A 24585-nucleotide genomic window follows, 5' to 3' on the forward strand; every position below is an offset into this window, starting at 1 on the left:
ATCCATGACTGTAGCTACAATGCAATCTGGAATATGGAATTTTCAGCTTTTTAACCTGACTAGAAGGTGAGTAGAATTGAGAGAGCCATTCCAAAGTGTCCACTCTACTTATTTTTCATGGGGAGGAGGGCACCCCAGGCTGGGGTGCAGTGTTATAATAACCTGTTTTGAATCTTATGCCCCTGCACCATCTTCCTGCTGAAATGAAAACAGCACTTCTTTTTCCTGCTTTTCTTACACATTTTCCTGTTTATCTGAATATACAATAATTTTTGATATGATGCTGCAGATTTGTTGACTTAACTGTTTTTTATTTCTTTAAAATATCTTTAAGTTTATTTTGGCAGCCAGTTAAGCTACTTGAGTGTCTTGATGTTTCTGAGGCTTAATATTTAAGTTTTGTTAGTACATATCAAGTACAGCTTTTATTCTAGAACAAATTTAGCACTGCTGCTGCTGCTAAGTTGCTTCAGTCATGTCCGACTCTGTGCAACCCCAGAGATGGCAGCCCACCAGGCTCCACTGTCCCTGGGATTCTCCAGGCAAGAACACTGGAGTGGGTTGCCATTTCCTTCTCCAAGGCATGAAAGTGAAAAGTGAAAGTGAAGTTGCTCAGTCATGTCTGACTCTTAGCAACCCCATGGACTGCAGCCCACCAGGCTCCTCCGTCCATGGGGTTTTCCAGGCAAGAGTACTGGAGTGGGGTGCCATTGCATTCTCCAAATTTAGCACTAATGTTAAGTAAAACTTCTGAGCACTCCAGGGAATGCTACAGGTTTTAAAGTTGATCTCCTTACTGGCTTATTGTTAGTAAGTCTTGTCTGACTCTTTGCAACCCCATGGACTGCAGCATGCCAGGCTTCCCTGTCCATCACTATCTCCCAGAGTTTGCTCAAACTCATGTCCATGGAGTCGGTGATGTCATCCAGCCATCTCATCCTCTGTCGTCCCCTTCTCCTACTGCCCTCAACCTTTCCCAGCATCAAGATCTTTTCCAATGTGTTGGGTCTTCGCATAATGTGGCCAAACTACTGGATCTTCAGCTTCAGCATCAGTCCTTTCAATGAATATTCAGGGTTCCCAGACCTGTGTAACTCTGATAATCAATTATTAACTTAAAGTTTCCAGTTATTTATTCTTTGCTCAACTTCATGGAGATGTCTTAGAAACATATGGCCTAGACAAAGCTCGGACAAAGACACAAGAACTGATTTCTGTCCTTCTTTCCCTGTGGCTGCCTATGCTTCACTGGCCATTCCATCTACTTCAACCTCCCAACATTTTGCTCCACTCTTCTCAACTCTTCAAAAATGTTGTCCTTTGTTTTCATATACCTTCTTTGGGCCATGATCTAGAAAGTGTCCCCAGACAAATAGGGTAAATATAAAGCTCCTATCATTTGTTCCTCTTCTGTCTTGGGTCATAATTCAGCATCAATGTTGTCCAATGTCTGAAAGCACTTATTTCATATATATATATATATATATATATATATCATCCAGTTTTTCATTGCTTATGGTGGATGGCTTATAGAAAGAACACAATTCAGTCCATAGCACACACCCACAAGTGAAAGAATATTATTACAGTCTACAAAAATGAGTAAAGACACATTTCAAAAATGATACAAGGTGTGAAAGAGAAACAAAACTCAGAAAAATGCAATAATTGTACAATAGCTAAAGAAACTACTAGAAATAAAAGGAAAAATAATTTAGGAAATTAAACTGAATTAGAAGTAATAGAAGAGCCAATAAACCCAACAGGTGATGCTTTAGGAGAACCAGAAGGTGGAAAGGGGGGATTTAAAAAAAAGAAAAAAGAAGAAATTTATGGGGAGAAACAAATGTGAATACCAGGCAAAGGAGAGCTAATCTTTGGTGAGTAGAAGCCACAAAGAAGAAAAGTAAAGCAAGGGACAGAACAAACAATGAAAACTATAATACAAGGAATTTTCCCAGTTTTAAATAAAGATACATACAGATATACAGAAAGAGATGGAGATGGATATTTGAAGGACATATTGAAAAGAAATATCACACCTAAGAAAACTGCTGAAGAATGAATATCAGAACGTATCCTCAAAAAATTATTGAGAACCAAACAGTACAAATTTTTGAGTTCTTGTTGAAAGACCTATAAACAATAACTAACCCAAAAGCAATGAACTCCTTTAGCGCCTAATTTGTAGCCTTGAAACACCATTGCATACCTGCGTGCTCACTTGCCCAGTAGTGCCAGACTCTGCTGCCCCATGGGCTATAGCCCACCAGGCTCCTCTGGGATTTCCCAGGCAAGAATACTGGAGTGGCTTGCCATTTCTTCCTCCAGGGGATTTTCCCAAGCCAGAGGTCAAACCTGTGTCTCTTGTATCTCCTGCATTGCAGGTGTATTCTTTACCACTCTGCCACCTGGAAAGCCCTTGAAATACCATATCAGGACTAAAAGTAACCAAGTTTCTTGGAGAAATGGTTGATTTCTAGTCTGAAATTTATGAGAAAAGTTCAGAACATTGTCATATCAGCTAGTAATTAATATTAGAGACTAACTGTACTATGTCCAAAAGACTTAAGAGACAAACTGAAAAGAATTCCACAGGCCAAAGACTGAAAATTTTGAGCAACAAAAGGATAATAATTTCAACGGACCGAAATACATAAAATATTATTAAATTAGTGAGATTATAAAGATACTACAAAAAAACAACCAATCATCTTTAGAAGATAATAAGAAACCAAGTTATCTTAAAATTAAAAAATGAAGGTGATGTGTTTTTATATGAACTGTGGTGGTGGATACTCAAATTTGTGCATGGTAAAAATTTGCAGTGGAGTAAATGTACACACCAAGAAACGATTATAAATAAAACTGAGGAAATCAGAATAAGATCAGTGCATTGTCTATGGCAATGTGCGGTATTCCACATATGATAATTTGGAAAATGTTACCATGGCAGGAAACTGCATAAAGGGTACACAGGATCCCTCTATATTATTGCTAGACCTACATGAGAATCTACAATTATCTCAAGAGGAAAATTTTAATTTGAAAATCATTAGTAACATTTTCATAAATGATGTATTCCTGAATGTATTCTTGACAACTGCATATTCCTATAAACATATTTCTGTTATGAATGATAATATATGAGTGAAGAGATCTTATGTCTACCTATTTATGCACCTCAACTCCTGCCATTCGAACGCTGTTGGTCTACAGGTGCAGCAACGGGGTGACAAATTTAGCATTCCTTATAAATTCATATTCCTTTACTGAAATTATACAGTGTGTTTTATTAAAAACCTTGAGTCTGTATTAAACCCTTTAAAACAAACATTTTAAGCCTATTGATTATGCTTGATGGTGAATAACTAATGATGAGTAACAAGCTTAATGGTAGTGATTGATAATGGCAATGACGGTAATGACAGAGGTGGTTGTGGTGGTGGTGCAGTGTTGGTTCTGGTACTGCTGCTGCTGATGATATAGTTGTGGGATGTTTAATGTTTGAAAGGAAGCATTAGACTATAGTTTCTCAAGCAGAAAGATGACCCTCCCAATAGAAGGAAAATTAACACACCTGGGAGACAAAAAAAAACATAATTCCCAGCACAGGTGCAAACCAAGACACTAAGTGCTCCTTTACTAAGGTCTCCAGTCTCTGAAGTGACTGCCTCCCAGGAGAAGTCCTGCCCACATATATATATGGCACTTCTTGTTTCTTCTCTTTATATATATATAAAAAGACTCCCGAGTCTCCTAAGCTGAGGGACCCATTTTTCATGACAGTGCTGATCCCTTTGAGTAAATTTAGGACTAGATGTAAATCCAAATGGTCCTCTCATTTTCTGGTATTTACTTCCCAACTGTTGAAACCAAGGCATCCTCTATAATTTTCAGGGGACTCTTATCCATTTTTCCTCAGCACAGGTACTTAATTATGACTTACAGCAATTGTATAAGAAATATATTTCTTCCATAAGCTCCTGTTTCTAATGCATTCTATTTGCAACTCTGTATTTATCTTTATCTCTTTTTTTTTTTATCTTCATCTCTTAACATGCTTCTTATTGTTTTCAGAGGTGGAAATTGAGTAGAAGAGAATATGTTAAGATATTTTAATCTATTGTCGCTACCTAAAGGAAATTTTTCTGCTTCATAATAAATGGAAATGATATTCAAAAGTCTTAGCTATCTCTAATTCTCTCTCTTCATTAGTTATTATGAAGTTAACAATTTAAACAATAACTTAAAATGTAAAGCTTATAAATTCAATGCAGGTTTTCTTGTCTTCACACCATATCCTTAGGATTTAAAGATTCTTGGATCACAAAAAAACTGTGGAAAATTCTGAAAGAGATGGGAATAACAGAGCACCTGACCTGCCTCTTGAGAAACCTATATGCAGGTCAGGAAGCAACAGTTAGAACTAGACATGGAACAACAGACTGGTTCCAAATAGGAAAAGGAGTACGTCAAGGCTGTATATTGTCACCATGCTTATTTAACTTATATGCAGAGTACATCATGAGAAACGCTGGGCTGGAAGAAGCACAAGCTGGAATCAAGATTGCGGGGAGAAATATCAATCACCTCAGATACGCAGATAACACCACCCTTATGGCAGAAAGTGAAGAGGAACTAAAAAGCCTCTTGATGAAAGTGAAAGAGGAGAGTGAAAAATTTGGCTTAAAGCTCAACATTCAGAAAATGAAGATCATGGCATCTGGTCCCATCACTTCATGGGAAATAGATGGGGAAACAGTGGAAACAGTGTCAGACTTTATTTTTCTGGGCTCCAAAATCACGGCAGATGATGACTGCAGCCATGAAATTAAAAGATGCTTACTCCTTGGAAGGAAAGTTATGACCAACCTAGATAGCATATTCAAAAGCAGAGACATTACTTTGCCAACAAAGGTCCATCTAGTCAAGGATCTGGTTTTTCCAGTGGTCATGTATGGATGTGAGAGTTGGACTGTGAAGAAGGCTGAGTGCCGAAGAATTGATGCTTTTGAACTGTGGTGTTGGAGAAGACTCTTGAGAGTCCCTTGGACTGCAAGGAGATCCAACCAGTCCATTTTAAAGGAGATCAGCCCTGGGTGTTCTTTGAAAGAAATGATGCTAAAGCTGAAACTCCAGTACTTTGGCCACCTCATGCGAAGAGTTGACTCATTGGAAAAGACCTTCATGTTGGGAGGGATTGGGGGCAGGAGGAGAAGGGGACAACAGAGGATGAGATGACTGGATAGCATCACTGACTCGATGGATGTGAGTCTGAGTGAACTCCGGGAGTTGGTGATGGACAGGGAGGCCTGGCGTGCTGCTATTCATGGGGTCGCAAAATGTTGGAAACGACTGAGTGACTGAACTGAACTGAACCCCTAGATAAGAAATATAGTTACTGCCAGAGTTATTATTATTATTACAGGAATCAAACGACACAACATATTTTAAAGTGCTGCAGTGAAAAAAGTAGGTTACAACATTTTTTAAATACACATGTGCTTACACACATAGGTACATGTATGTATTGAAAAAATGTAAAAAGACAGTCTATTGTTATTCTCCAAGGAACAGGAAAATGGCACTGTATTTTTGCTTATTTGTACTTCTGATTTTGCACAATGCAGATGTACTGCCTTGGTAATTTTTAAAAATATATCAGAAATAATTGACAGTAAAATCTATCATTTGTGTCCAAAAATTCAATAAATTAAGATTACTAAATAATAACAAAGTGCTACACACAAGACAACCTACAGCAAAACAACATAGTTTACTGAAAACAAAAGCAGACTGATAGTCAGAAGTCCTGGGTTTTAGACCCAGTTCTGCATCTGTGGCTTATTTAACTTTTAGAGCTTCTGTTTCCTAGAGAACAGGAAAATAATACAACATTCCTCTTTTTTATATGCTGTGCACAATCTAAGACATCAAGAATAAAGCATGTTCAACCACAACATTACTTAGAGCTATAGGTGTGCAGATTGTAAGGCTACATGCTTGGGCCAAGGGAAGAGCTTATGATCAAAGAACGCACTTTCAGTTCCCAGTCCTTGGTTATTAGGAGGTGTCTGAAAAGTCACTTCTTGTCTGGCACTTCCGTTTTCTCAATATGAAAGTGGAATGAAAATTCTTTGCTAAACACGTTTGTCTTTCTACTCAAAACCTTTCAGAGGAATTGAGATTGATCTTTGATGAGCATTACACAAAAGCTGAAAGTGAAAGTCACTCAGTCGTATCCAACTCTTTGCATCCCCATGGACTGTAGCCCACCACGTTCCTCTATCCTTTTGATTTTTCAGGCAAGAATACTGGAATAGGTTGCCATGTCCTCCTCCAGGGGATCTTCCCGACCAAGGATGGAACCTATGTCTCCTGTGTTGCCTGCACTGCTAGGTTCTTTACCATCTCAGCCACCAGTGGAGGTCTTCCCCCAATGGATCAGCTGGAAACGAATCAACCTGCAATGCCCAAGACACAAGAGATGCGGGTTCCATCCCTGGTTTGGAAGATCCCTTAGAGGAGGAAATGGCAACCCACTCCAGTATTCTTGCCTGAAAAATCCCATGAACAGAGGAAGCCTGGCAGGCTACAGTCCAGTGGATTGCAAAGAGTCGGACATGACTGAGCAACTAAGCACAGCAGCACACAAAAGTTAGTAGCTGTTTAATGAGCAATGAAAATAGTGCAAACTTAGGGTTTTATCTTAAAATATAAATAGATAGATGAGGAAAGGGATATCTATAGGTATCATATCCTGCAATGATGATCCATGTTTTCTTACATCCATGTCTATAATGTCAATACTTGGTCGTTAAAGAGATAATGGCTTCATATTATGATCTGAAAATAAAAACAACAACAATAGTGAGAATAGCTATTGATTACTTCCTCTAGACCAGCAGTCCCCAGTAATTTTGGCACCCGGGACTTGTTTCATGAAAGACAGTTTTTCCACAGATGAGAGTCAGGGCGGAGAAGGGGATGGTATGGGGATGATTCAAGTGCATTGCATTTATTGTGCACTTTATTTCTATTATTAATACATCAGCTCCACCTGAGATCATCAGGCATTAGATCCTGGAGGTTGGGGACCCCTGCTCTAGACAATACTAAGCACCAGCACCAAGGCTTTACCACAGACAGATTAAATGAGAACCTCTGTGGACCAAACACAGCCATCAATACATTTTAAATGCTCCAGATGACTATAATTATACAGAGTTGAAAATGATTGCTTTAGAGCCTAAAATCCAGGAAAAAACTAAGAAAGAATTTTTGACACCTAATGACAACTCACATTTTTTTATGGGAACTGACTTCTTGAAAAAATAATTTTCTAACTATGCATTATCCCACATTATGTTTACAACTCCCATAGCTCTTGATATCACTAATTTCTTCATTTTTAGATGCAGAAATTGACTTGTAACTCAGTGATACTGTTGTATCTACCATATCCACCTAAAACTGCATCAATTTGAGACAGGTTATCATATGTTCACATTCAGTCAATATTTGGGTTTTGCACTGACGACATGGGAATTTCATTTCTGAAGCAAAGTACATCTCCAACTACAAAATATGAATGCTAGCACTTATTACCTACAGGATTGAGCTTCTCAGATTTGAACCTGCCTCAGCCTCACCTGGAGACAGTGTGATACACAGATCACTGGGCCCCATCCCAGAGTTCCTGACTTGGGAGGTCTGGGGTGAGGCCTGAGAATCTGCATCTGCAATGTCTTCAGGTGAGCAAGCAATGCTGGAGCAGGGACTAGACTTTAAGACCCACTACTCTAGGATATTTCAGAGACATGAATGTGATAAAAGTTCTGGATCTTGCCCCATTTTACTTCTCATCTCTATGACCTTTGAAATACTCAGGGTCTGGTCTTCCTCCCAAAATAAACAGCAGCATAAGGGATCATTCATCCCAAAGGATCCCAGATTCACTTAGCTGGCCCTTGATGCTCAAAACTAACTTCACCAAGCAGTGCAAGAAGCAGCCTTTCAGGTAGTTCTTCTCTCTCATCCCCACAGGACCCGCAACCAGAAGGGAATGGTTACAGAAAATCACTCTACAGTGACAGAGTTCATTCTTCAGGGTTTGACAGAGCGACCAGAGCTCCAGCTCCCACTCTTATTCCTCTTCCTTGGGATCTACTTGGTCACCATGATAGGGAACCTGGGCATGATAACACTGATTTGTTTAAATGCTCAGCTCCACACTCCCATGTACTATTTCCTCAGCAACCTGTCCTTTGTGGATCTCTGCTACTCCTCTGTCATTACCCCTAAGATGCTGGTGAACTTTGTGTCAGGGAAGAACATCATCTCCTATGCAGGGTGCATGGCCCAGCTCTACTTCTTCCTGGTGTTTGTCATTGCTGAGTGTTACATGCTGACAGTGATGGCCTATGACCGCTATGTTGCCATCTGCAGACCTCTGTTTTACAACATCATCATGTCTCATCGAGTCTGCTCCCTGCTGATGGTTGGGGTTTATGCCATGGGGTTCATTGGCTCAACTATAGAGACTGGCCTCATGCTGAAACAGTCCTACTGTGAAGGCCTCATCAGTTATTACTTCTGTGAAATCCTCCCCATGATGAAGCTAACATGCTCTAGCACCTACCATGTTGAGATGACAGTCTTCCTTTTGGCTGGATTCAACATCATAGTCACCAGCTTAACAGTCCTAATTTCCTATGCCTTCATCCTGTCCAGTATCCTTCACATCAGCACCACAGGGGGAAGGGCCAAAGCCTTCAGCACGTGCAGCTCCCATCTTGCCGCTGTGGGCATGTTTTATGGAACAACTGCCTTCATGTACTTGAAACCCTCCACGGCCAGTTCCCTGGCCCAGGAGAACGTTGCCTCCGTGTTCTACACCACAGTGATCCCCATGCTGAACCCCCTGATCTACAGCTTGAGGAATAAGGAGGTGAAGGCTGCCATGCAGAAAACTCTGAGAGGAAAACAGTTTTAAGGCAAATGTTATTATTATTCTTTCTCAGTTTTAGAAATAAGTTGTTAGGGATCCCAGAGGGAAGCCCTCTGAATGTTCACCCAGATGGGATGGGTAACTGCCCCTTCTTTGGGTGACTGGGTGACTGCTCCTGCCTCCTTCCCCCTTTCTTCCCACCCTCTCTTTCCTCTAATTTCTGTTTGAAGACAGCTGATGTTGAATTCAAGTTTTCTCTCATTGGGAAACATTTTCTCTATTCTGACACTGAAAGATGAACTCCCCATGGTGGTAGGTACCCAATATGCTTCTGGAGATCAGTGGAAAAATAACACCAGAAAGAATGAAGTGACAGAGCCAAAGCATAAACAACACCCAGTTGTGAATGGGACTGGTGATGGAAGCAAGGTCCAATGCTATAAAGAGCAATATTGCATAGGAACCTGGACTGTTAGGTCCACGAATCAAGGCAAACTGGAAGTGATCAAACAGGAGACGGCAAGAGTGAATGTCGACATTTTAGGAATCAGTGAACTAAAATGGACTGGAATGGGTATGAATTTAACTCAGATGACCATTATATCTACTACTGTGGGCAAGAATCCCTTAGAAGAAATGGAGTAGCCATCATGGTCAACAAAAAGAGTCTGAAATGCAGTACTTGGATGCAATCTCAAAAACGACAGGATGATCTCTGTTTGTTTCCAAGGCAAACCATTCAATATCATGGTAATCCAAGTCTATGCCCCAACTAGTAATGCTGAAGAAGCTGAAGTTGAATGGTTCTATGAAGACCTACAAGACTTTCTAGAATTAACACCCAAAAAAGATGTCCTTTTCATTAGAGGGGACTGGAACGCAAAAGTAGGAAGTCAAGAGATACCTGGAGTAAGAGGCAATATTGGCCTTGGAGTACAGAATGAAGCAGGGCAAAGGCTAATAGAGTTCTGCCAAGAGAACGCCCTGGTCAAAGCAAACACCGTCTTCCAACACCACAAGAGACAACTCTACACATGGACACCACCAGCTGGTCAACACCAAAATCAGATTGATTATATTCTTTGCAGCCAAAAATGGAGAAGCTCTATACAGTCAACAAAAACAAGACCAGGAGCTGACTGTGGCTCAGATCATGAACTCCTTATTGCCAAATTCAGACTTAAGTTGAAGAAAGTAGGGAAAACCACTAGACCATTCAGGTATAACCTAAATCATATCCCCAACCAGTCCATTCTAAAGGAGATCAATCCTGTGTGTTCAATGGAAGGACTGATGCTAAAGCTGAAATTCCAGTACTTTGGCCACCTTATGCTAAGAATTTACTCATTGGAAAAGACCCTGATGCTGGGAGGGACTAGGGGCAGAAGGAGAAGGGGACAACAGAGGATGAGATGCCATCACCGCTCGATGGACATGAGTTTGGGTAAACTCCAGGAGTTGGTGATGGACACGAGGCGTGGCATGCTGCAGTCCATGGGGTTGCAAAGAGTCGGACACGACTGAGCAGCTGAACTGAACTGAACTCTCTACTGTCGTTTAACATATGCTCTAAAGTTTCACAGACTCACATACAGAGAGCAAACAGTGGCTACGGGTTGGGGTGGTGGGGACAGACATGAAGGCCAGGAGAGTAATCTTACAACTACAATGTATAAAATAAATTAGGAATACGGATGTATGGTACAGCACAGGGAAATAAACCCATTACTTTATAGTAACTTTAAGTGCAGTAACTATAAAAATACTGAATGACTATGCTGTATGTCTGAAAGTAATATAATATAGTAAATCAACTACATTTCAATTAAAATTAAACATTCATCACTGAGTTTTAGAGTCATTTCATTTTTTTTTTCTAATCTTTTAGTTTAGAAATGATCATAATTTAGTTTTTCTGTGTAGAAAATATTTCTCAACCCAGTTCCTCCTTCTATGCATTTGGGAATACACAAAGCAGAGAGAGATGAATTTGAGAGTTTTCACCAGGAAGTAATACTTGGAGCTTTCTCATCTAGACTTCCTCGTCTCCTCTCTTCCACTCTTGTCTACTTTTTTCTGCCCAAGAACTTCCATCTGGTCCCTTTGTGTGGCTTTTTAGTCACCATAATAATAATGCCAGCCACTACCATGTTTGGGGCACCTACTCTGAACCACACAGTTCTTCTAAACACTTTGTGCTGCTGCTGCTGCTGCTAAGTTGCTTCAGTCGTGTCCAACTCTGTGCAACCCCATAGACGGCAACCCACCAGGCTCCGCCGTCCCTGGGATTCTCCAGGCAAGAACACTGGAGTGGGCTGCCATTTCCTTCTCCAATGCATGAAAGTGAAAAGTGAAAGTGAAGTCGCTCAGTCATGCCTGACTCTTAGCGACCCCATGGACTGCAGCCTACCAGGCTCCTCCATCCATGGGATTTTCCAGGCAAGAGTACTGGAGTGGGGTGCCATTGCCTTCTCAAAACACTTTGTATGCCTTATTAAATTACACTTCACAACAGTTAGGTACCACTGTTTTCCCCCTTTTCACTGTAGAATTTGGTATAGTAAATTGCTCAAGGTCACATAGCTGGTAAACAAAGACATGGGGATTCAAATCCAAGTCTAAGTGACTCCAGAGCCCACACTCTTGGCTCTCCATCAGCATGCCCTTTGCTTTAGGCTGGTGTTCCCTCTTAGTCTTTAAATCCTGCCCTAATTGTACTCTTCCAATTTCAAAGGCCTCTTGAAATCAGTTCCTCAGGTTCTCAACTTTCATCTTCCCTAATTTCTTCACATGTACAGGCAACTTCTTTTTGTATCTAATGAAAGTTTATGCCAGAGTGACCAGCTCACCAGTTCACCAGAAACTTTACCAGTTTTAGTGCTGGAAGCCCCCATCCTTGGAAACCCCTCAGTTCCAGAAAAAAAAAGTATGATTGGTCCCCAGATTACACATTGTTGCGACTCTCTTGTCCTGCTTAATTAACTGATTCATCTACTGCAGACCTCATTCAGTTAATACAGTGGCAATGGAACCAAGTTTCTCTCCACTCTTCTTGCTTTATCCAATAGCAAGGATACATGTTTTAGACTCAGCTGCCTGATATAATGCACAAGACTGATAGAGATTTCTTATCATTTCTAGCTAGTTTTGGCATTGTCTCGTATCAATCAGTGGTTTACTATCAGAAACGGGTATAACTCTAGTGTTCTGAAGCAGAAAGGCAGTGAATACAGGGACTGACTTGCTTACAGTTTATTGAATGACTAAAGAAAGGGTGAGGCTGCCTGCAAAGTGACTTCACAAAATATAACACCCACAGCTGCCATTATGACCACTGCCACATGTAAAATGGCCCTCGTACTCACAAAATTATTAATAAACAGCTGAGCTTGGATAGAGCATTACCTGGAAACTTGCCAAAGACTCAAATTTGGGGTTTCTGCTGCCAGAAAACAATGCTAAAAGAAGCCCTGTTCATAGTCACAGCTTGCCCCCTCAGCTCTTCTTCTATCCGACTCCACACTCAAGGTATCCATCCATACCTCGACACATACACATTCCCTGGCTATCCTTTGCTCTGGGGGTGAACAGCCAGCTGTGTGGGCTTCCTTTGGACGATGGCTTTTGGGAAGAGTCTCATCAGCAAGTACAGGGTATGCAGGCATGGAATTCTGTATCCCAACACTAGGAACAAAGTCCAGAAGGAGATGCACAGACTCTGGTGGACACCCCTTGGGTCCATCCACACCCTGGGGAGGGAGACAGCCAGAGAAGGGCTAAGGACAGGTACTTCTCACTCAGTATGAGGAGGTTACTACGACTTCTGTGCAGAGAGGTGACCTTGCCTGTATGTTTGTCCATGGCTGCTGCTTCTCTCCCCAGCTGGCAAGTCCCAGTTACTATGTTTGTGTCCCTTATATTACAGTTTACAAAGCATATTCATTTTTAGAGTGAATTTCAATTTATATGCAGAAAACCATTCTTTGTGGGAAAGTCATATTAAATTGAAGACATTTTATTTCAGCTTTCTTGGAGTACAGTATTTTTTCCCTTATTATGAGTGGCATGGGGCTTCCCTGGTAGCTCAGCTGGTAAAGAAGCTACCTGCAGTGCAGGAACCCCAGTTCAATTACTGGGTTGGGAAGATCCCCTGCAGAAGGGATAGGCTACCCACTCCAGTATTCTTGGGCTTCCCTGGTGGCTCAGATAGTGAAGAATCCACTTGCGATGCGGGAGAACTGGGTTTGATCCCTGGGTTGGGAAGATGCCCTGGAGGAGGGCATGGTATTATGCTTCCCTAGTGGCTCCCAGGTAAAGAATCCGCCTGTGATGTGGGAGACATGGGTTCAATCCCTGGGTTGGGAAGATCCGCTGGAGAAGGAAACAGCTACCCACTCTAGTATTCTGGCCTGGAAAATTTCATGGACTGTATAGTCCAGGGGGTCACAAAGAGTCGGACAAGACAGTGACTTTCGCACACAAGAGTGGCATAGTCTTTTCTTCAAAAGAAAAGAAGGCTGTGAGGGCGTATTTTGTCTTTTCATTCATTTTTAATACCATTAGAGACAGAAGGACTATATATACAGAGAGTGCTCTCTGAGATGTGTCCTCTGATAAGTGCACACAGCCTAAACCTCAAAGGGCATTTTTTTTTTTTTTTTTTTTGCCTATAATTGACAATGTTGTAGGGCTTCCCTGGTGGCTCAGGGAAGAAAACTGCAATGCTGGAGACCTGGGTTTGATCCTTGGGTTGGGAAGATCCCCTCGAGGAGGGAATGGCAACCCACTCCAGTATTCTTGCCTTGGAAATCCCATAGACAGAGAAGCCCTGGGGTCTCAAAGAGTCAGATATGACTGAGTGACTAACACTTGGCAATGCTGTATCATATACTTAAAATTTTACTACTAGGGTGGATCTTGTTTTAAGTGATCTTATCACAAGAAGAATAACAATAAAGAATGAAAGAAAAAAAAAACCAATAAAGAATGAGGGAAGGAGGGAAGGAGGAAGAAAAAGGAAATGTTTTAGAGATGATGCGCATGTTTTCAACACTGATTATGGGGAGAGTTTCACAGGTGTATACTTCTCTCTAGAATCAAGTTGTATACATCATGTACAGCTCTGTGAATGTAAATCATACCTCAATAAAAATGGTTCTTTATAAAAATTAGGAAAGCATATTAATACTCAAAGTCAATTAATAATCACAATCTTGTAGATCATCTATATACCATTTACAAATAAAAGAAATTGGGCTAAGTCACATGTCCAAAGTGTGAAATCTCCCCCTCTATCCCTGAACTCCAGCAGCCACTGACTTACTTTCTATCAATATACTATCTATCAATATAACAATTGATTAGTTATGACTGATTAGAAGATACAATATGTACCCTTTTGTGTCTGGTATGTTTTGCTCAACACAGTCCCTTAAATTCCTTCATTTTGTTGTGTGTATTAGTTATACATTTCTTTTTGATTAGTAGTACATTTCTTTTTGATATATTCAGGCAATGAATTACTTGGATAAATATCAAAGAGTGGAATTGTTTGGTGATAGAACAGTTTATGTCTATCATAAATTTCCCAGGTGGCTCACGGTAAAGAATCTGCCTTCAGTGCAGGAGACGCTGGGAGATACTGGTTCGATTCCGGGGTCAGGAAGATCCCCTGAAGGAGGGCATGACAACCCACTCCAGTATTCTTGCCTGGAGAATCCCATGAACAGAGGAGCCTGGTGGGCTACAGTCCATGGGGTCACAGAGTCGGACATGACTGAAGCAACTGAGCATGGGCATGAGACCAGTTTATTAGAAACTGCCCAACAATTTTTAAACAAACGGTCTGATTTCATTTTCCAACAGCAGTGTATGAGAGGCTCACTTGCTCTGCGTTCTCAACAAACTTGATATTCTCAGATTAACATCTCTAGTGAATACATAGTGCTCTGTTAATGTGTTTTCAATTGCAGTTCAGTTCAGTTCAGTCGCTCAGTCGTGTCCGACTCTTTGCGACCCCATGAATGGCAGCAGGCCAGGCTTCCCTGTCCATCACCACTAATACCTAACGATAATCAGCAAATGTTCATATGTACCCTGATGATTTTAAATTCTTCTTTATAGTGCCTATCCAAATTTTTGGTTCAATTTTAATTAGTTATTTGTCTTCTTGATTAGTGAATTTGTCAGAGCTCTCATATGATCTGAATACAAGTACTTTGACATATCTTCCCCTGCCTGTCTTGTCTTTTCACTTCTTCAACAGTCTATTTCAAAGAATAAAAGGTTTTATTCTTAAGTCCAGTTGTCAGCTTTTGTCTTTTATGGTGGGTAATTTTGTGCTTATTCTAAAATCCCATAGCCTGTACCAACATCTTGATAATTTTCCTTTTTTCCCAGAAGGTTTAAAGTCTTAAATCTAATATCTGTTTAGTTACAACTTTTTAACATGAAAGAAATTTAACATTCACAAAGTAAACAGAATAGTTTACTAAATAGTCATATTCCCAACACCCAGCTCAACAATTATCAACATTTTATGCTTCTTTGATTATCTCTATCTCCACCCAACAAATATAGTATGTTTTAGCCATTGTATCTTCAAGTATTTTTGTTTCCTCCCTTCCTTCTGGGATTCTAATTACACAGGTGTTGAGACTACTTGAGATTGTTCTACATGTTATGGAATTTGTTCTGTCATTGAACTTCCCTTCTTCAATGTCTAATCTGCTATTAAGTCCATCCAAAAAATTTTACTCCATATTTTTCATCTCTTAAAGTACACTTTAAATTTTTTAATACCTTCCATGTTTCTTTATATTATGTTCATATCTTCATTAAAATCCTTGGGTAAATAAATAAAGCTGTTTATAAATTCTTATCTAGTATTACCAGACAGATATTTCTATTTGCACATATCTTCTCCTGATTTTATTTTTTTAACTAATTTATTTACTTTAATTGGAGGCTAATTACTTTACAATATTGTAGTGGTTTTTGCCATACATTGACATGAATCAGCCATGGGTATACATGTGTCCCCCATCCTGAACCCCCCTCCCACCTCCTTCCCCACCCCATTCCTCAGGGTTGTCCCAGTGCACCGGCTTTGAGTGCCCTGTTTTATGCATCTAACTTGGACTGGTCATCTATTTCACATATGGTAATATACATGTTTAAATGCTACTCTCTCAAATCATCCCACCCTCGCCTTCTCCCAGAGCCCAAAAGTCTGTTCTTTACATCTGTGTCTCTTTTGCTGTCCCACATATAAGGTCATTGTTACCATCTTTCTTTCTTTTTTTTTAATTTAAATTTATTTATTTTAGTTGGAGGCTTAATTTCACATATATGCATTAAAAACCGCACTGGTATTTTCCTTTCTGAATTACTTCACTCTGTGTAATAGGCTCCAGTTTCATCCACCTCACTAGAACTGATTCAAATGTGTTCTTTTTAATAGCTGAGTAATATTCCATTGTGTATATATGTATATGTACCTCATGCGAAGAGTTGACTCATTGGAAAAGACTCTGATGCTGGGAGGGATTGGGGGCAGGAGGAGAAGGGGACGACAGAGGATGAGATGGCTAGATAGCATCACTGTCTCAATGGACGTGAGTCTGGGTGAACTCCGGGAGTTGGTGATGGACAGGGAGGCCTGGCGTGCTGCGATTCATGGGGTTGCAAAGAGCCGGACATAACTGAGCAACTGAACTGAACTGAACCACAACTTTTGAACTGTGGTGTTGGAGAAGACTCTTGAGAGTCCCTTGGACTGCAAGGAGATCCAGCCAGTCCATCCTAAAAGTGATCAGTCCTGAGTATTTATTGGAAGGACTGATGTTGCAGCTGAAACTACAATACTTTGGCCACCTGAGGTAAAGAGCTGATTAATTTGAAAAGACCCTGATGCTGGGAAAGATTGAGGGCAGGAGAAGAAGGGGACGACAGAGGATGAGATGGTTGGATAGCATCACCAACTTAAAGGACATGAGTTTGGGTAAACTCTAGGAATTGGTGATGGACAGGGAGGCCTGGCGTGCTGCAGTCCATGGGATTGCAAAGAGTTGAACAAGACTGAGTGACTGAACTGAACTGAACTGAACTGAACCACAATTTTCTTACCCATTCATCTGCCGATGGACATCTAGGCTGCTTCCATGTCCTAGCTATTGTAAACAGTTTTGCAATGAACATTGGGGTACATGTGTCTCTTTTGATTCTGATTTCCTTGGTGTGTAGGCCAGCAGTGGGATTTCTGGGTCATATGGCTGTTCTATTTCCAGTTTTTTAAGAAATCTCCACACTGTCTCCATAGTGGATGAACATAGTGGCTGTACTAGTTTGCATTCCCACCAACAGTGTAAGAGGGTTCCCTTTTCTCCACACCCTCTCCAGCATTTATTGTTTGTAGACTTTTTGATAGCAGCCATTCTGACCAGTGTGAGATGGTACCTCATTGTGGTTTTGATTTGCATTTCTCTGATAATGAGTGATGTTGAGCATCTTTTCATGTGTTTGTTAGCCATCTGTATGTCTTCTTTGGAGAAATGTCTGTTTAGTTCTTTGGCCCTTTTTTTGATTGGGTCATTTATTTTTCTGGAATTGAGCTGCAGGAGTTGCTTGTATATTTTTTACATTAATTCTGTAAGTTGCTTCATTTGCTATTATTTTCTCCCATTCTGAAGACTGTCTTTTCACCTTGCTTATAGTTTCCTTCATTTTGCAAACACTTTTAAGTTTAATCAGGTCCTATTTGTTTATTTTTTCTTTTATTTACATTAATCTTGGAGGTGGGTCATAGAGGATCCTGCCGTGATTTATGTCAGTGTTTTGCCTATGTTTTCCTCTAGGAGTTTTATAGTTTCTGGTCTTACATTTAGATCTTTAATCCATTGTGAGAAATAGATTTAAGGGCCTAGATCTGATAGATAGAGTGCCTGGTGAACTATGGAATGAGGTTCCTGACATTGTACAGGAGACAGGGATCAAACCATTCTCATGGAAAAGAAATGCAAAAAAGCAAAATGGCTGTCTGGGGAGGCCTTACAGATAGCTGTGAAAAGAAGAGAAGTGAAACACAAAGGAGAAAAGGAAAGATATAAGCATCTGAATGCAGAGTTCCAAAGAATAGCAAGAAGAGATAAGAAAGCCTTCCTCAGCGATCAATGCAAAGAAATAGAGGAAAACAACAGAATGGGCAAGACTACAGATCTCTTCAAGAAAATTAGAGATACCAAGGAAACATTTCATGCAAAGATGGGCTCGATAAAAGACAGAAATGGTATGGACCTAAAGAAGCAGAAGATATTAAGAAGAGGTGGCAAGAATACACAGACGAACTGTACAAAAAAGATCTTCATGACCCAGATAATCACGATAGTGTGATCACTGTCCTAGAGCCAGACATCCTGGAATATGAAGTCAAGTGGGCCTTAGAAAGCATCACTACAAACAAAGCTAGTGGAGGTGATGGAAGTCCAGTTCAGTTATTTCAAATCCTGAAAGATGACGCTGTGAAAGTGCTGCACTCAATATGCCAGCAAATTTGGAAAACTCAGCAGTGGCCACAGGACTGGAAAAGGTCAGTTTTCATTCCAATCCCAAAGAAAGGCAATGCCAAAGAATGCTCAAACTACCACACAATTGCACTCATCTCACACGCTAGTAAAGTAATGCTCAAAATTCTCCAAGCCAGGCTTCAGCAATACGTGAACTGTGAACTTTCTGATGTTCAAGCTGGTTTTAGAAAAGGCAGAGGAACCAGAGATCAAATTGCCAACATCTGCTGGATCATGGAAAAAGCAAGAGAGTTCCAGAAAAACATCTATTTCTGCTTTATTGACTATGCCAAAGCCTTTGACTGTGTGGATCACAATAAACTGTGGAAAATTCTGAAAGAGATGGGAATACCAGACCACCTGATCTGCCTCTTGAGAAATTTGTATGCAGGTCAGGAAGCAACAGTTAGAACTGGACATGGAACAACAGACTGGTTCCAAATAGGAAAAGGAGTACATCAAGGCTGTATATTGTCACCCTGCTTATTTTACTTATATGCAGAGTACATCATGAGAAACGCTGGACTGGAAGAAACACAAGCTGGAATCAAGATTGCCGGGAGAAATATTAGTCACCTCAGATATGCAGATGACACCACCCTTATGGCAGAAAGTAAAGAGGAACTCAAAAGCCTCTTTATGAAAGTGAAAGAGGAGAGTGAAAAAGTTGTCTCAAAGCTCAACATTCAGAAAACAAAGATCATGGCATCTAGTCCCATCACTTCATGAGAAATAGATGGGGAAACAGTGTCAGACTTTTTTTGGGGGGGCTCCAAAATCACTGCAGATGGTGACTGCAGCCATGAAATTAAAAGACGCTTATTCCTTGGAAGGAAAGTTATGACCAACCTAGATAGCATATTCAAAAGCAGAGACATTACTTTGCCAACAAAGGTTCGTCTAGTTAAGGCTATGGTTTTTCCTGTGGTCATGTATGGATGTGAGAGTTGGACTGTGAAGAAGGCTGAGCGCCAAAGAATTGGTGCTTTTGAACTGTGGTGTTGGAGAAGACTCTTGCGAGTCCCTTGGACTGCAAGGAGATCCAACCAGTCTATTCTGAAGCATATCAGCCCTGGGATTTCTTTGGAAGGAATGATGCTAAAGCTGAAACTCCAGTACTTTGGCCACCTCATGCGAAGAGTTGACTCATTGGAAAAGACCCCGATGCTGGGAGGGATTGGGGGCAGGAGGAGAAGGGGACGACAGAGGATGAGATGGCTGGATGGCATCACCAACTCGATGGATGTGAGTCTGGGTGAACTCCGGGAGTTGGTGATGGACAGGGAGGCCTGGCATGCTGCAATTCATGGGGTTGCAAAGAATCGGACATGACTGAGCGCCATACTGACTGACAGAGCTTATTTTTTTGTATGGTGTTCGTGTTCTAGTTTCGTTCTTTTACAAGTGGTTGACCAGTTTTCCCAGCACCACTTGTTAAAGAGATTGTCTTTAATCCATTGTATATTCTTGCCTCCTTTGTCAAAGATAAGGTGTCCATAGGTGCATAGATTTATCTCTGGGCTTTCTATTTTGTTCCATTGATCTATATTTCTGTCTTTGTGCCAGTACCATACTGTCTTGATGACTGTAGCTTTGTAGTATAGCCTGAAGTCAGGCAGGTTGATTCCTCCAGTTCCATTCTTCTTTCTCAAGATTGCTTTGGCTATTTGAGACTTCTTGTGTTTCCATACAAATTGTGAAATTATTTGTTCTAGTTCTCTGAAAAATACCATTGGTTGCTTGATAGGGATTGCATTGAATCTATAAACTGCTTTGGGTAGTATACTCATTTTCACTATATTGATTCTTCCTATCTATGAATGTGGTATATTTCTCCATCTATTTGTGTCATCTTTGATTTCCTTCTTCAGTGTTTTATAGTTTTCTATATATAGGTCTTTTGTTTCTTTAGGTAGATTTATTCCTAAGTATTTTATTATTTTTGTCGCAATGGTGAATCAAATTTTTTCCTTAATTTCTCTTTCTGTTTTCTCATTGTTAGTGTATAGGAATCCAAGGGATTTCTGTGTGTTAATTTTATATCCTGCAACTTTACTATATTCATTTATTAGCTCTAGTAACTTTCTGGTGGAGTCTTTAGGGTTTTCTATGTATAGGACCATGTCATCTGCAAACAGTGAGAGTTTTACTTCTTCTTTTCCAATCTGGATTCTTTGTATTTCTTTTACTTCTCTGATTGCTGTAACTAAAGCTTCCAAAACTATGTTGAATAGTAGTGGTGAGAGTGAGCACCCTTGTCTTGTTCCTGACTTTAGGGAAAATGCTTTCAATTTTTCACCATTGAAGATAATGTTTACTGTGGGTTTATCATATATGGCTTTTATTATGTTGAGGTATGTTCCTTCTGTGGCTGCTCTCTGGAGGGTTTTTATCATAAATGGATGTTTAATTTTGTCGAAGGCTTTCTCTGCACCTATTGAGATAATCATACTGTTTTTATCTTTCAATTTGTTAATGTGATGTATCATATTGATTCATTTGCAAATATTGAAGAATCCTTGCATCCCTAGGATAAAGTCATGATGTATGACCTTTTTAATATGCTGTTGGGTTCTGTTTGCTAGAATTTTGTTGAGGATTTTTACATCTATGTTCATCAGTGATATTGGCCTGTAGCTTTCTTTCTTTGTGGCATCTTTGTCTGGTTTTGGTATTAGGGTGATGGTGGCCTCATAGAATGAGTTTGGCAGTTTACCTTCCTCTGCAATTTTCTGGAAGAGTTTGAGTAGCATAGGCATTAGCTCTTCTCTAAATTTTTGGTAGAATACACCTGTGAAGCTATCTGGTCCTGGGCTTTTGTTTGTTGGAAGATTTTTTATTACAGTTTCAAGTTCTGTGCTTGTGATGGGTCTATTAAGATTTTCTGTTTCTTCGTGGTTCCATTTTGGAAGGTTATACTTTTCTAAGAATTCATCCATTTTTTTCCAAGTTGTTTATTTTATTGGCATATAGTTGCTTATAATAGTCTCTTATGAAATAAAAAGTTATTTCTCTGTTGTCTGTTGTGATTTCTCCATTTTAATTTCTAATTCTGTTTATTTGATTCTTCTCCCTTTTTTTCTTGATGACTCTGGCTAATAGTTTGTCTATTTTATTTATCTTCTTGAAGAACCAGCTTTTAGTTTTGTTGATTTTTGCTATCGTCTCCTTTCTTTTTCACTTATTTCTGTCCTAAGTTTTATAATTTCTTTTCCTCTACTAACCCTGGGGTCCTTCATTTCTTCTTTTTCTAGTTGCTTTAGGTGTAAAGTTAGGTCATTTATTTGATTTTTCTCTTGTTTCTTGAGGTAAGCTTGTATTGCTCTGCACTGCTTTCACTGAATCCCATAAGTTTTGGGTGGTTGTGTTTTCGTTTTCATTTGTTTCTATGCATATTTTGATTTCTTTTTTTATTTCTTCTGTGATTTGTTGGTTATTCAGAAGCATGTTGTTTAGCCTCCATATGTTTGTATTTTAATAGTTCTTTTCCTGTAGTTGACAACTAATCTTACTGCATTGTGATCAAAAAGGTCTCTTGCTTTTCTTATACATTTTTCTGCTTATCAGAATATCTAATTTTTGACAGGATGCTGGAGACTTGTTGAATGTCTTGTTTTTTGTTTTTCACAGTGTCTTAAAGTTTATTTTCAGCAGTCAGTTAAACTTTGTGCAGATTGTTTTGCTGTTTTTGAGACTGTATCTAATGGGTTTTGTTAGTGCAGCATTTATTCAAGAGCTAATTCAGAACTGATTCTAAGACACAAACTTCTTGGCTTTCTGGGGAATGCTACAGGTAGGTTTTCATGGAGCGTTCCTTACTGAGTGATTGGTAGACAACCATCCCACAGACCTGTGTAGCTCTGATAATCAATTATTTAGCTTAAATTTTCTTGCTATTTCTTCCATGTCCAGCTTTGTGGAGTTTTATCTTAAAAATGCACACCCTAGACAAAGCTCAGACAAGACACAAGGATATCTATATGGAGATTTCTAGATTTCTTTCTCTGTGGCTTTTCATGCTTCACTTGCCACTCCAGCTACTTCAGCCTCCCAACATCGGTCTCTCTTAGTTTACCAGAAATGCTGTGCTCTGTTGCCATATACCTTCCTTCAGCCATGATCTCAAAAGGATCACCAGACCAAGAGTCAGGGTGGACATAGGGTTCACCTCATCTGTTCCTCTTCTGTCTTAGGTCATAAGTCAGCATTACTTGGTGTTCAGTGTCTAAAAACAATTATTTTATATATGTTGTCCAGTTTTTAATTGCATATGGTGTGTGACTAATAGAGAGAACAATCCAAAGCAAGTCCCTTCAAATGGATGAATACAATACACTCTATCAAAATGAGCTAAGATACATTTTGAAACTGATTCGGGGAATGAAAAAACAACAAAATTCAGAATTAGGACAAATTCAGTAATGATATAATAATTCAGGAAATTCCTAGAAATGAAAAAAAAATAATTTAAGAAATTAAAAGTAATAGAAGAGCAAATAAATACAACAAATAATACTTCAAGAAAAACAGAACCTGAAAGAAGGAAATGAAGAAAAGAAAAAAATGAAGAAATTTATGGGAAGCAACAAATGTAGATACCAGGTCAAGAAGATTTAGTCTATGGTGAGCAAGAGCCACAAGGACAAAACCAAAGCAAAAGTAAAAAATGTAATTCAAGGAACTTTTCCCAGTATTAAATAGATAATAATTTAGATATCTGAAGTGACATATTAAAAAGAAACATCACACCTAATAAAAACGCTGAAGAGTGAATATCAAAACATATCCTTATAAAATTATTGAAAACCACTTAGTACAAATTTTTGAGTTCTTTTTGAAAGACCTAGAAACAATTACTAACCCAGAAACAAAGAGCCCCTGTACTACAAACTTAGTTTGTAGCCTTGAAACACCTTTTCACCACTAAAAGAATACAAATAGCTTGAAGAAAGTGTTGGTTTCTGGTCTGAAGAATGGAATATATGAGAGGAGATCAGACAATATTTAACATTAGACCTTGTCATATCAGACAATATTTAATATTAGAGACTAATAGAACCATATCCAAAAGACTCAAGAGACAAAATAAAGAGAATTCCACAGGCCAAAGACAGAAAATTTTGAGCAACAAAAGGATAGTAGTTGTAATAGAGTAAAACACAAAAAAAGTATGATTAAATTAGTGAGACTATAAAGATACTAAAGAAAAATAATAATCTTTGGAGGATAATAAGAAATCAAGGTACTGTTTTAAAATTAGAAAATGAAAGTGATGTGTATTTATATGAACTGTAGTGATGGATACTCAAATCTGTGCATGTGATAAATTGCATCAAAGTAAATGTATACACACAGAAATGAGTATAAATAAAAATAGGGAAAGCTGAATAAGATCAGTAGATTGTCTGTCATAACATGCAGAATCCTACGTATGATACTGTATTGTAATTTTGCAAAATATTCCCATTGGGGGAAACTGCATAAGGTACACAGGATCTCTCTATATTATTTCTTATACCTACATATGAATCTACAATTATCTCAGAAGATAAAATTTAGCTTAAAAATCTTCATTAGCTAATCTTCACAACATTTTCATCAATGATATATTGCTGAATATATTCTTGACAACTGCATAGTCTTATAAATGTATTTCCCTTAAGAATGAGAATGTATTAGTGAAGACTTCTTATGTCTACCTTCTTATGCCCCTCGATTTCCTGCCATTCTACCACTGTTGGTCTACAGTTGCAGCAACAAGGTGACAAATTTAGCATTCCTTATAAATCCATATTCCTTATGGAGAGTATACGGTTTGTTTTATTGAAAAATTCAAGTATGTTTTGAATCCCTTATTTATGTTTGAATCCTTTAGAATAAACATTTTAAGCCTAGTTGATAATGCCTGATAGTGGATAGCTAATGATGAGTAACAACCATAATGGAAGTGACTGATGACGATGTTAATGGTAATGACCAAGGTGGTGTTGGTGGTGATGACGACAAAGACGATGATGATACGGTTATTGGTTGTAAAATGTTTTAAAGGAGGGCATTAGACTATAGTTT

General features: G+C 39.3%; 1 protein-coding gene across 1 annotated transcript; it reads left to right on the top strand.

Moving 5' to 3' along the window:
- Nucleotides 1-8068: 8068 nt before the first annotated feature.
- On the top strand, nt 8069-8998 carry OR8A1E (olfactory receptor family 8 subfamily A member 1E). Its single transcript, NM_001390232.1, has one exon. The coding sequence runs from the start codon at nt 8069-8071 to the stop codon at nt 8996-8998; it is 930 nt and encodes a 309-aa protein (NP_001377161.1).
- The last annotated feature ends 15587 nt before the right edge of the window (nt 8999-24585 follow it).

The sequence above is a fragment of the Bos taurus genome, chromosome 29, assembly GCF_002263795.3.
Source record: "Bos taurus isolate L1 Dominette 01449 registration number 42190680 breed Hereford chromosome 29, ARS-UCD2.0, whole genome shotgun sequence".
Lineage (NCBI taxonomy): Eukaryota > Metazoa > Chordata > Mammalia > Artiodactyla > Bovidae > Bos > Bos taurus.